The sequence below is a fragment of the Thunnus albacares genome, chromosome 14, assembly GCF_914725855.1.
Source record: "Thunnus albacares chromosome 14, fThuAlb1.1, whole genome shotgun sequence".
In the NCBI taxonomy this organism is placed as follows: domain Eukaryota; kingdom Metazoa; phylum Chordata; class Actinopteri; order Scombriformes; family Scombridae; genus Thunnus; species Thunnus albacares.
Window position 1 is genome coordinate 1678993 of NC_058119.1, and position 13716 is coordinate 1692708.

General features: G+C 38.5%; 1 protein-coding gene across 5 annotated transcripts in view; it reads right to left on the reverse strand.

Moving 5' to 3' along the window:
- Nucleotides 1–13716, reverse strand: part of col13a1 (collagen, type XIII, alpha 1) — a 143169-nt gene that overhangs the window by 4799 nt on the left and 124654 nt on the right. For 2 of the 5 annotated variants that reach the window (XM_044372929.1, XM_044372930.1), the window contains exons 37-42: nucleotides 12787–12822; nucleotides 11021–11074; nucleotides 10813–10866; nucleotides 10217–10252; nucleotides 6062–6148; nucleotides 2738–2776 (exon numbers count right to left, since the gene is read on the reverse strand). In XM_044372929.1, the coding sequence (XP_044228864.1) occupies nucleotides 2738–2776; nucleotides 6062–6148; nucleotides 10217–10252; nucleotides 10813–10866; nucleotides 11021–11074; nucleotides 12787–12822 (306 nt within the window). Of the gene's footprint in view, nucleotides 1–2737; nucleotides 2777–4771; nucleotides 4850–6061; nucleotides 6149–7450; nucleotides 8563–10216; nucleotides 10253–10812; nucleotides 10867–11020; nucleotides 11075–12786; nucleotides 12823–13716 lie in introns of those variants that run through there. The other 3 variants (XM_044372927.1, XM_044372931.1, XM_044372928.1) reach the window with 3 other exon arrangements.

A 13716-nucleotide genomic window follows, 5' to 3' on the forward strand; every position in this document is an offset into this window, starting at 1 on the left:
CAGCCCCATAATGCTTTCTCACTGTCTAAAATACAATGTTTTACACAAACAGTAATTACTAAACTGAAATTAATTATCCCCAGCCTCCTTAAAAAGTATTTTTAAAACATTTTTGAGAACAAAATCAAACTCCTCAGAAATGTATGTTTATTTATGATTGTCATTTTGAACACAATCAACATTTTGAACATTAGAACATATCTGGACATACTTATGATTGATACGACAGCTAAATCAAGGCCAGCTAGTGACTAAGGCATGAGTTAATGAGGTACTGTGCAGCAACGGGACACAATGAATATTTTATTGCTGGCAAGGTTCCAACAACAATCTCTCATGGCAACATTAAATCCAGGCAGAGCGAAACACAAAGCTTTGTCAAAGAGCAGCAGCATATAATGGATCAAGCTCCACGCCAGTCAGTCCATCCATTTCTTCAACACTGGGTCACTTGGTAGAGTTAATGAGGTTAGCTTAACGAGCACAGCCACTCCTTTAAAAAGATGCTTGTGAATAAAATATTCTGTAGTTCTTGATAAAAAATAAGATCTCCATTGTCTAAGCAGGTTACAGTTTTCTTCATAAATGAATGAGGCAATGTGACGGTTGCAGCAGCATGCCTTAAGGGTGAGCAGCAATATTTCCATCCAACACTATGAGTTGTATACTGTGCCTCAGATTAGAAGACAAACAAATATTCTACAAACACTACAGTTAATACACAGAGACTGACAGTCATAAAGCAGGAAGTGGCTTCCTGTAAAATTTGGCAAAACTATTTACAATGAACTGAAACCAGAAGGAATATACAAGAAGCTAAAACATAGAGATGTTGCTTTCCTGCTGTACAACATAACATTTAGTTTCCAGGATCTTTCATGCCTGAACTTTAAAAGCTTCAAATGGTTAGGAGATCTTGGTTGAGACCCTCCTCCATGACACGAGTGTTTGGTTCGGAGATGTTAAAAGCAAACTGTGATTGTCTGGAATAACTGATTCCTCATGAGCAATGAAAACTCAAACCCAAAAGACTGAATTTCAGGCTGTCCCCTTATGACTGATCATCACGCCACATGGCATGGCATGGTTTGAATATAATGTCTGTCCAAAAACATTACTATCAACACCACCGTTAAAAAAAAACATTTTTATCATTTGTGTAGCATAACAAGACTAAAAGTCACACTAGCAGACTGTAGTGACTGTGATGGCCATCACACCCAAATTTAGATTAGTTAAATGGAAAAATTAACATGAATGTGCATTTTCTGTTTCAGTTTGTCCTGGAGGTGACACTACAGGAAAACCTAGCTGATTTTGGCAGTAAAGAAAAGGTGATTATTAAATGATTATTAATTAATTATCAATTTCTTGGCAATTTTGCCATTATTTTTTGAGATAAGTTGTCAAGCAAAGTGTTGGTGAAGAAATAAAGAAGTTGCCAAAATTGAATTTGTGGGATCTGTAGAAAATGATAATTGCAACTCATGTAAAATAAAATGTAATACAAAAAAGTGATAATGTAATAACCTGTCCATAATGTAATGAAAATGTATATGTATGACATTGTAACTTTTTGCATAATGTTTTAAGCAATATGTGTATCATCATTTAAGTCTTTTGCTTCTGGACCCTTGATCTGCCATTTCATGTGAACTACTTAGAAATCCTAGTGCCAAAACCTGGACATCCCTCGCACACATAGTTGAAATGCTAATTAAAAATGTATTAATGTTACTATAGTATATGTTAATTTGTTACATGTTTCTTTAGAAAAAAAATTGCTTCTGAAATTATATCACAATAACCATCACAAAACATAATATGTTATTATATTAAAAACTGAAATGTTATCAATATTTTGTTACACTATAGGCAGATTATTACATTATCTGTTTTTTAAATAAATAATCTGTACTTATTATGTTATGGGCATTTGATACACTATCAGTTTCTAAAGGATCCATATCAAACTTCATGTAAATTTGGCCAACACTGCCATACTATGCTGCTGCTAGAGGGACGGAAATTCTCATTTAACCCGGTGACAGCCTTAAATATGATCTTAGAGGTTTGCATGTTCATCAGTACAATATGAGCACATGACCACAAATTCAAAGTGCAGACTTTAAACAGCTTTCTGTCACTGTGTGAACATTTAGTAAAAATATTAACTAATATATATGCAGTGCTTGTCCATGTTTGTTTTTTAACACTTTATCACAAAGAGGAGAGTTCAACTAAGACTTTCCAAATGCTAACACAATCTTTCCAGCCCCACAATTCAGTGCAGCATGGTCTATTACAACAGAACAAAACAACACAGTACAATAAGTTAATAAGCATTATCCACTTCACATTATGCACAAATATCATGCATATGTAGCCACATTATAATTTTTCCTTATCCAATCTTATTAAAATAATGCATAGATATAAAAATCCAATACATAAACATTATCATATGTATTAAAATAAACAATCTGTACAAACATTTGCCATATCTTTTTAGGATTTTTTAAAATTTTTTCCATGTATAACAGAATACGGAAAAAGTAAAAAAATAAATATCCTATGTACAATCACACAAGCCATTCCAAAGTTATCGTCACTGCAAGGAGAAAGCAAAAGGCAAAATATCATATATTAGTTCGAACAATATCTTTGGTGAAGTTAGCAAAATGTGAGCTGCCAGAGTGATGCAGAAAGCAACACATTGTCACACTCTCATACTTACTTTATTCCAACATCCTGGTACAGGTAAGCCATCATCTCCCTGGAAAAAGAAAAACAAGATGTGAAGTGAAAAATTCTGTGCACTGCAGAGATGAACAAGATCATCATGCAAGTGTGAAGAAACATACAGAATAGCATAAATAAGCATACAAAACTGTTGAAATTAGTATTCTCCATCGAGCAGCAAAGATTGTTTTGGCCATCCAGGGTTCTGGAAGTCCCATTTCTTTTTTCACAGACAATGTTTGGTGACTGGCAGTTGGATGGGCATAGAACACAACTTGCAGTTAAATTATCAGTACAATATATGATCAAATATTGAAATTCAGGTTATTTAATAAGGAGTCAGGTGGTTAACTACCACTCCCACAGTGCATTTCGCTTAGATACAATGAATTCCTTAGTCCACTAACAGTGAGTGGACGCTGGTTTCAATGATTATCAAATTGTCCAGGGGACTGCTGTGTGTCTATGTTAAGGAACATTAAGGATATCATTACAGAAAACTTTGAAATTTGCAATTATAAAAATTACTTCCAGAACCAGTGGATCCCCCAACTATGCAACTCTATACCATATTTTAAACCAAGAATTCATCATTATTAATACAATAGACAAATGAGACCATAACTGAGAAGATAAGCAGCCTCCTTCATTTTACATTGTACCACTGAGTCTGGGTTGGATTTGGCAGAGTTAGAGGTTCTGGGAAAGTCAGACTGTAAAAAGGGACCGATGGGCAAGAAAGCAAGAAAGAAAGGGTCTTCTCATTATCTTGAGATGGTTTTGAGAGACACTAGTACCACCAACAAGCTAGTACCAATCCTCTCCGACATGGTCTCATTTTTCTTCAGTAATTATGTCGAGGTTACACCCATAAATTGACAAAGATGTGTTGATGCCTTACATAACCTTACCTGCGAAGATGAAATTCAGAGATTAGAATCCTATATTGTTGATTCCTTTCTCCAGATTTCTGAAGCATGAGCAAGGTATCTTCTGATACCATATCTAGCAACCAATAATCAAATAGTAAAGCCAGACTATATCTCCCAAAATCCCCAAAAACAAATTATGAAGAGTGTTAAGATTATGACATGACTTGCTCAGCCTGTGAACAACTAGGTGTTCCAGTGAGGTGCAAGAGCAGTTTATGTTGATGTTAAATAGCTCTTTTCCACGGAAGAGACTCAACAAATAACTCTGATGGGCTTAGGTAACTAGACATTGTCACAAAGCAGGATCTTTCAGATATATAGTGCATCATTAAAATGGAAACAAGAGGAGCAAACACAATTATCTCACACTGCTTGGTTTGTGACTGAAGTAAGTGTGTGTGGGCCAGACAAAAATGTGGTGCTGCAGCACTGATGGCAACCCCTGAAAGTACCTATGCTTAAATCTACCTCCAGGAACTCTTCTTTAAAGTGGGTGGAGAACATTGGAAATGAAAGCAGAACCCATGACAATGGAAAAACATGAAGTTGCCTTTAATTAAGTTGCTGCAAGTGTGCTGCAATGATGCTATCCAGGGGAATACCAGAACTCTGACTTTCTTTGAACAAATGATATTAGCTCCTACTGTGCTTTTCACAACCTGTGGTATTCTGTTGCCTTGAAGATGGAAAAAGTGGTGCTCCATGCAAGAGATGACAGAGGAAACAAGGATTATCAAGGAAAGTTCTTTGTGTACGGGAACATAAACATTTTAAGGCTTTAGATTGAGGTGATTATTGATATTAGTCACAATCATAGAACTGCATGTTAACAATAGAAAATTTGTTATGTAGTGACAAGTAAGTATGATGAAATGGTTGGGAAAGGCTTGTTCATTATAATTCTACAGGTGGTCAGAGGGAAAGTTATGTCTTGTTACTGGGTTAGTCCAACCAACGATTAACAGCAGTAATTACATTTTAACCTCCATGCAATCATGCAAGTTTAAGTGAATCTATTGGACAAATTTTGAGAGCCTGTGGTTAGGGGTAGCTAAAGGCATGCTGGGAAAAGTGAAGGGAAAGAGAGACCACCATACCACAGGGCAAGGGGCATCCAGCCCGTCCAGGCCTGGCAAGCCTGGTTCACCTTTCTCCCCTTTAAAGCCTCGGAAACCCTGTTTGTGAAATCAACCATTGAAAAACCAGTTTTGCAGCTCATTTGCAGCAGAGGAGTGTTTGTCCTCCGCTGCTTGATGGCAGGAGGATCTGTACTTCTGTCCACTGGATGACTGGATGCAGGTTTACCTAAACATGCAGGCAACCTGGGACTGACAGGAACTGGGCTTACCAAGATCAGTTTGCAAAGTTTATTTTGGTCTAGGACATAATGAGAAAATGTTTCTTGGACAGAAACATATACTTTAGTTCACAAGGGTGAATGGATTTAGAGTTCTGCAAGTGGACCCAAACCCATTATTACTGGGTTACCGTTTGGGTTCAAGTCATTTTTTTATGCAAGGATTGGATTCACATCCCTGCTTCATTGTGTCAAAAGGAACCATTTAAGGTGCATCTGGTATCTGATAAGGATGCTTCTTGGGCACCTTCTTTTAGAGGGTTTCTGTGTATCCAAATAGGTGTAGACATGGGGGAAACCCAGAGCTTGCTAGAAGGATTACAAGGAATTGTCTAGGGATGCCCCAGGAGTAAATGGGGGATGGGCTTCTTTCCGTGTGTTGCAAGTAGCCATGGAATACCCAGTGGGAAGTGAGAAAGAGATAGAGTATAGCCAGTGCATTGCCAGGTGAGCTAATGGATGAAATTAAGCAAAAATAGTTTTGGGTTTCCAGTCAGGTACAGGTCTCAAATTTGATAGTATCTATGGGTTCAGTTGGTCTGGGTCTTAAAGACATGGGTTTGGGTCCGTGTAGAACTTAGTTTGCTTCTCCTCAGCCTGTCCGCTATGCTTCAATGTGAAGGACAGGGCTACAGAGCTGAAATAGGGAGGCTGAAAAAATTTGAGACAAAATGCTTTGGTGTCTGTTGATACTAATCAGAAATGGCTGCCTGGTTCCTGTCCGTCTCATTCCTGGGGAAAAAAGTTCCTCAGACAGAGTTCTGGTCTGAGGTCCATCCAAGTCATTTTTCACATGACCTTAATATATTTTCATTTGTACAGCATAACCTTTTCCTTGCTGAGTACCTCTGCATATCTCTGAGAGACTGCAGTGGACATTTGGACCAGACCCTCCCTGAGGTTGATTAGAACCATTGATTACCAGAGCCAAAAGGAAGTCGAATACAGAATACAAAAGCTTTAGAGCAACTGAGGCAAGCTAGTGCTCCTTCCCTTTGGCTCTTGGTTACACATCAGAATACTGACATACCAACGGACAGGGGGCATCTAATCCAGGTGCTCCTTGGTCTCCCTTATCCCCTTTGGCCCCCCTGTTGCCTTTCTTGCCCCTCTCTCCCTGCAAACAACAGCGTATTAAAAAAGACAAACTTTAGTCCTCCTCATTAAGCCACACATGAAGCAAATGTTTGGTTTTTGTAAGATTTCATCTGTCCGGGGTTCCAAGCTATGTGTTATTTAGATAATATGAGCAATAAGTTACTTTAATTCACCAATGGGTTCAGTGTGCTTTTTTCTATTTTCATAATAATATATGATTCTGTCATGAGATTTTAGTGGAAAGGGAAGGTAAGTAGTGAGTGTTAGGGAAGAGGGATTAAAGCCAGTGCATTGGTGAGCAGGTTTTATTCAAGCATCTTGCCAATGACTACCGAAAAGCTTATGTACAGTAACAGCAGCTTTTATAGTTAGAGTAGGAAGACACACATTTCATTTAATGTTTACATTTATCAGTGCAGGTGTCTGCTGAACAAAATACTGTGTAAAAGTAACATGATAATGTCACAGGAATAGCAAAGTGTGCAGGGTAATATCAAGCAGCCAGGTCTCTTACAGTAAATCCTATTGTCTTTTTCCCACCCAACCTGGAAAGACAACATAGAGGAGGGTGGGTGGATATAATGAGTAAGTAAGAACTTACAGAATTTAGGGGAAGAGCACTAGTGAGAGTGTCTTTATCCTCCATGATGTGATGTGTCTCAGAGGGGAACAGAATATGTGGGTGGGGTTTAGTTCTAAGATTTAAATCTAATTCTCTGCTGGAAAGTGGGTGTGGCTCAGGAAATACAGCGTAATACAGAGCTGTAGAGAGATAAGAAGCTGTAGAGAACTATGGACATCCACCAATCTGCATTGTTAGATCAGAAGGACGATAAAAAACAAATGTTTTGCTGACTGATATCCAAACACAGCCCTCCTATTGCTGCTAGCCGCTATGACCCACAAGCTAACAGTCAATCCGGAGTCTGGGTTGTGGACGTTGTGGGGCATGGCTGCGGGGATGGTGTGAGGATAGCGGCGTGGTCCTGTGGGTGTTCTGCCTCGACACCTTCTACAGCTATTATTGCTATTATTATTACTAGTCATATCTCTATTATTATTATCGTTGTTATTGTTATTATTGTTGTTATTATGCCTCTCTGTGTCTCTTCACCCTCCCCCCCTCCTTTCTCTCTCAACCCAACCGGTCAAGGTAGATGACGCTTACCTAGACCCTGGTTCTGCTTGAGGTTTCTTCCTGTTAAAGGAGAGTTTGTCCTTGCCGCTGTCGCCAAGTGCTGCTCATGGGGGAATTGTTGGGTCACCGTAAATTAAAGAGTACGGTCTAGACCTGCTCTTTGTGAAAAGTGCTTTGAGATGACTTTTGTTATGATTTGGTGCTATATAAATAAAACTGAATTGGAAATTGAATTGAAAAAGTGGGATTTTATACGATGGGCAGGGTTAGCTTAACACCCCAAATCACATTTGATTAGATAAATGTACTGTATCTGTACACCCTCGAGTTCAACATGAATCATCAAAAATATGTTGGAAAATGTATTTTTCTTTTCACTTCAAAATTCTATTATCCTGCACCACCCAAAAAATAGGATGATTAATGGTAAAAAAAAAAAAAAATCAGAAAACATCCTCAGTTTGATAGCTTGGCACTTGGAATAAGTTGCCAAACAAAATGCAAAACCCTAACTTTAGTAACTTTAGACTAATGTAAAACTGGACCATAACAAGATCATAGTATCAACAGAACCCCTGCTCACCAAGGTCAAAGGCTGGATCGCATCAGAGTAAGAAATTACACTTTATGTATATAGAATATGACTGCAGTGTTTTCCCAGTGCTGTCTTCACATCACCCACACAACTAAAGTCATATTTTAGACTGTGATCTGGTTTAATGCTTTTAATGCTGTCTCAAATGGCTCAGATGCAAAGCTCAGCTATGAGTACTGCTATCTGACAGAGGCTCACAGAGGAATGGAACAATTTTTTGTGAGATTATGGAACCCACTGCATGAGCTTTTAGGAGTTATGACAAGACTACAAATATGGCAAATAAACTACATAAAACTATTGAAAAGTCACTGGTTACATGTTGAAAAAACTTGTTTAATCTCACATACATTTAACTGTGTCTTAAAATGATAAGCTCAGAAATAAAATCTTTTGCGTGCTTCCGTCTACATATAGCATATGACAACATTTTGACATTGCCAATTTGGGGTATTGGGAAAGGGATCAGGCATGGAGGGACTACATGAAGGCTTGCAAGGAAGAGGTACTGTTAAGTAGGAGTAGGAGTAAAGAGGAGGTGTAAGAGGAGGAAGATTAACCCAGGACTACATTAGAATGCAGGAAGAGGAGGAGGAGCAGGAGGCCAAGGTTTGTGAGAGGGAGAGAGGGCAACCCCGGCAATAAAAAGAGCCACAGGCCACAGAGCAAGGTGGAGGGAAGGAAAAGGGGATAGGAAGACCTGCGGAAACAAAGGACAGGACAAAGAGTAAAAACACCAACACTATCCCATAGCTTTGTCTTCAACACATTCAACTGAACAGTCACATTTGTATATGTTTATCAGCAGTATTTTCTTAACTTTGCCTACTAGAGAGAATGTAGTAGCTGAAATATTGAAATATTGCTACTTTTCAGTAGAGCTCAGTTGAACGTGTTGAGAGAGGTTATGAAATGTGAAGACTTAAAAGATGGGAGTGGAAATATTAAAAGAGTCACATGTTAATGGGAGGGAAACAGAAACATTCTCTTAGAGGAAGGGTATGTGGACATTACAAACAAATCTCTAATACACTGCAACCTGGAGATGAAGTTCATTTTTACTCAGTATCATTTTGCAGGGCTCTATTGCCACTCTTTGCAAATTAAAAGAAAAGTTCAAGAACAAAATATGCTAATTTACTTTCTTCCCAAGAGTAAGCTGAGATCAGTATCAATCTCATGTCAATATGTTAGTGAGGACATGTTTAGCCAAGCTTAGCATACAGACTGGAACATGGTTAAAAACAGCTAACCCGGCTCAGTCCAAGGTAAAAAATATGCCTACTAACACGCTGGAAATAGTGCTGGAACTATTTCTTTTTCCTATCTCTACTGTCTGTGCACAGTCACTGCACGTGGCTGCTGTTCACCAAGACATTGTACCAGCACAGAATTCCACTTAAACTGACTAATTATCATTTTTACATTTCTGATTGTGCATGGAAAAAACAAGCAAGCTTTAAGGGTGTTAGAAAGCATATCTTTTAACGTTGGATAGACCCAGGCTAGCTGTTTCCCTCTGCTTCCAGTCTTTAAGCTAAGCTAACCATATCCTGCCCAAGCTCCATACTTAACGCACAGACATTAGATTAATATCCAGCCTTTCATCTCACTCTCAGGAAGAAAGCAAATAAGTGTACTTTCCAGAATGTTGAACTCTTCCTTAAATTACTAAAATAGACCAAATAGTAAGTTGTAACTTCAAGTATAAACTGAATCCACATTATGTAATCACATAAAAGACAGCAAAGCTGGAAATGCTTGAGGCAGAGATAGCTGTCTCCAATGTCACTTACTAACATCTTTGTATTTGTCTTTGATAAATGAAAATTATGTGTTTTAATATGATCAGAATTATTCATTTCCTTTGATCTGTTAAAGTTTATTCTGAAGTGAATCAGTGACCATCAGGTTCAAAACAAAGCCACCACAAAACAAATACATTTGCCTCAGAAATGCTAAAGACTTCTTGACGTGAATTATTCAGAATCATAAAAAAAAAAAAATCAAAGCAAACTATCAGACTCATCTGGCTTTCTTTTCATGCATGATATCAAAGAGAGCATCTGATTTATGGATATCAAGCTCTTTAATTCACATCTACTTGAGAGTGTCATTGAAGCAGTCACGCTGCTCAGGTGACCTTTTATGGCCCTGCAGGACAGTTTCAACAATAATGGCAGATGTTAAATAATGCTGTGGATGCAACTGCAGCCTGCTATGATGAAATATGACTTCCAAAGAAGGTCTGTGTATGTTCCACAGCTGGTATGCAATGTGTGCCAATGAGCCAGAATCATGTCCCTAGTTCTGCTATCGTCATAACTTGCAAAACATAGCAGGTATTGTCTTACCCGGTTCCCTTTGAGTCCTTGTGGTCCTACTAAACCCTGCAAAAAGAAATGAGAAATAGCATAATGCATTTTCACTGAATGCAATAGTTGAATGGAAGAAATTTACAAAAATGTAGAGAATCTGTTTGGGTGGGAGTTAATTAATTTGGTTGGGCCACCCAAAATATTAATTAAATGGAAATGACTGGTGTCATTTCCCAAAATGTCGAATACTTCTTTTAGAAATCTCTGTCAACCACCTTTGATGGATTTGAGGTACTTTGACCGGTTACATAGTCTTTGTGTGATACATCTCTTTTTGAGGCCCTTAATGTCAATTGATTCAATTACAACATTTCGATACTGTGTACTGTACATGACAATGAAGATTGTATCTTTTTACCATCCCATGGTCTAGATTGTGCATGGAATTTTCTACTCACACAAGAAAACAAATCTGAATAATATGAAGTATTATTTGATGACACTAGATTTTGGGGGGAAAAAAAGTGCTTCCACTCCACTCATCCTTGCTAAAAAGTGTCCTATTCACCAATGAGGTAACAGTTGCTTCATGTTGTGGTATACTGTGTATTAAATTGGAGTGACAGACTTACAGGGATGCCCTGAGGCCCGATTGGTCCTGGTAATCCTGCGTCTCCCTTTTCACCCTGCAGTGATGAGAGAAAACCCAAAGTGTTTAAAACTCTGAAACTATGCATGCATTTGTATGTACATATACTGTATGTACACACACACACACACACACACACACACACACACACACACACACACACACACACACACACACACACAGATACTCACTCTCTCTCCCTTTGGTCCTGCTGGCCCTGGCACACCTGCTGGTCCTATTAGACCCTTTAAAACAAAAAGGGAAAATAAGTACCTGTCAGCAGTTACAAACAGGAAACTACTAGAGACAATATCATTATAAAATGCCTCAAATCAGTACATCAACAAGCTTTCTGGTGGACATGAATAGGTTTGATAAAATATAACATCATGGAACATTTATACCAAATTGTAACTAATCTTGAAAGACAGAAAAGGGTTAGGCTGTAATTTTCTGTCCTAACACCTGTGGCATTAACACCATGCTTGTTGAACTACTGTCCAAACTGTTAAAAAGGAGGGAAAATGAATAAAATGTCATCAGCTGCAGTTCTCTTTCTGAGTAGCAGTCAGGATTGGAGAGGAAGACCTTGCATCGCAGGCATATCCAGTAGATACAGTGCTGTATGGAATACGACTGTCCAAATGTACTGTATGACACATCAACATGCAGCATGGGCATCTCTGCATGCTCCTTTTGGATAGTTCTTACTGTAGCAATGGCAGCTTTTGCAGCCCGCTGCTGGTACAGGATTATCAGGCAGGAGACTGTTGAGGCAAGATTGAGGACTGTGGATTTACACTGTCATGGTCTCTAATATGAGACATAATGTAAATTTTAAGCTGCACTAAGCAACATTGCACTTGGCTGGCCCCAGGTAGTAATGAGAGACTTTTTACAAATTTGAAATGATTGCCATCAAAAAAGTAGCTGGGCATGTCCAGCATAAACTAGTAGAGGCCAAAAATCCAAATATTGTACTATAATGGCTCCCATGGTAAATTCAGCAACATACATATATAACATACATTTCCACAGCACCCTTCTGCTGCTCTGACTTTCTCTTTTTAACAGATATACATTTTATGAAATAATAAAATCTCTTCTACTTTGCTGTTTTTTGAACAGTGTTAAGTTGCTGTGAATAAAACTCAGTATTTCCGGCAGATGTTTCACATTACGGAAGGTCCAAAATATTTTTAAAAATGGCAAAGAAGAACTGACTGAAATTAATTAGTGAGTGAATTTAACACTTACTACTGTACACTCATATTTCACATTATAAGCCTCCTAGTAGCTCAAAGGGCATGAACCCATCCTTGAGCTATTAGAGGCGTTGAATTTTAATGCCAGTACCATGACACTGATCGAAAAAAATGGCAAAGTAGAAGAGGTTGTAGTTATTTGATTAATATATTTCTATTTATAAGACAAATTCACAACAGCAGAGTGGTTCAACTGTTGGTACAACTGTCGTTGTTTTGATGGAGTAAATCCTGTAGAAATGTATATATCCTGAATTTATCAAACAAACAGAACATTGTTAACATTAAAAAAACAAGCCTGTTTGTTGAGACTTTATGGTAATTATTTTTAAACCAAGTAATCACAGGGTGTCTCATTCATGGGAATGCCTTTCTTTCATAGTTTGTGATGTAGACTTTACAAAATAATTGATGTAATGATTGTGGGAGGGGTTGTGGTCCAAAATTGCCACAGCAGATAGTCAATGAATGCAAGTGCATCCCCAGAACCCAACTCTGAACAGTCATCCTCACAGAGCTCCCATAGAAGGAAACGAGACAGGACAAGCATGGGAAGCAGGAAAGCAAGCTGACAAGACAAGCAGACATGGCAGACATCAAACAAGCTGTAGCGGGGGGGTGGGGGGGTGGAAGAGGAAGAGGAGGAGGAGGAACAGGAGAAGGGGGACCGGAACAGGACTTGCGCCACTCACCACTGGACCCGGTCTGCCGTCTAACCCATGAGCCCCCTGTATAGCGTTGTACACAGTTAGAGAGCAGAGATGATGGGGAAGATGGTGGGAGGAAGGTGGGGGGTGGGATCGGGATGGGGAGGTGGGGGGGGAGGGTGAGTGAAGCTGTGACTCAAGTGACTTCAAAAACACATTCAGATGATGACAAATGAAGGGTGATGGAAGTGGTGGAGGTGGAGGTGGTGCTTAAGTGAATGACAGTAATTGTCAGTAATTTCCTCTGCTGGTCATGGTTGGATGATGACATTAAGACGATGGCCCTGTTATTGCTCATGTTTTCACACTCATTGATATGCTATAACCATATTCATATTTGTAGATAAAAACGCACTAAAAGCTTAATGTACAAGCTGCAAGGTGGAAGCATTTAACAACATAATCTAGGATTTGCTACTATTCGAACATTAATGCTAATGAATGGCCATTTTCCTGTTTCCATTATTTCAGCTGACAAAGTCTTCTTGTTAGGACGGCATTATTCGATCATTTTCTTTTTGTCAACAAATTTCATGAAAAAACCAATGTGTTAGCCCATCTCTCAATACTGTCTGACTTTCCTACCCTGTTTATACTCCTCAGCCCCAAACCCAGTGGTTTCTACTGAAGATGGAACTCTTTAAAAAAACATAATAAATTATTGCTTATTGATGTGTTTTAATAGTTTGTGGACAACAATGAAGCTCTATGGCACAGTGGAATAAGATATATCAGGTTTTGATACACATACAATACTTTTTATTATTTCTTGTTGGTTTTGGTCTTTTCATGGGATTTGTCAACATTAAGAAAAAAATATAGAATATCACCAGGCTTATCTTTAAAGGGGGGATTCGATTTTCTTCTAACCAATCACTGGTATCTGATTGACATTGTCCTCATCAAAAAACAACA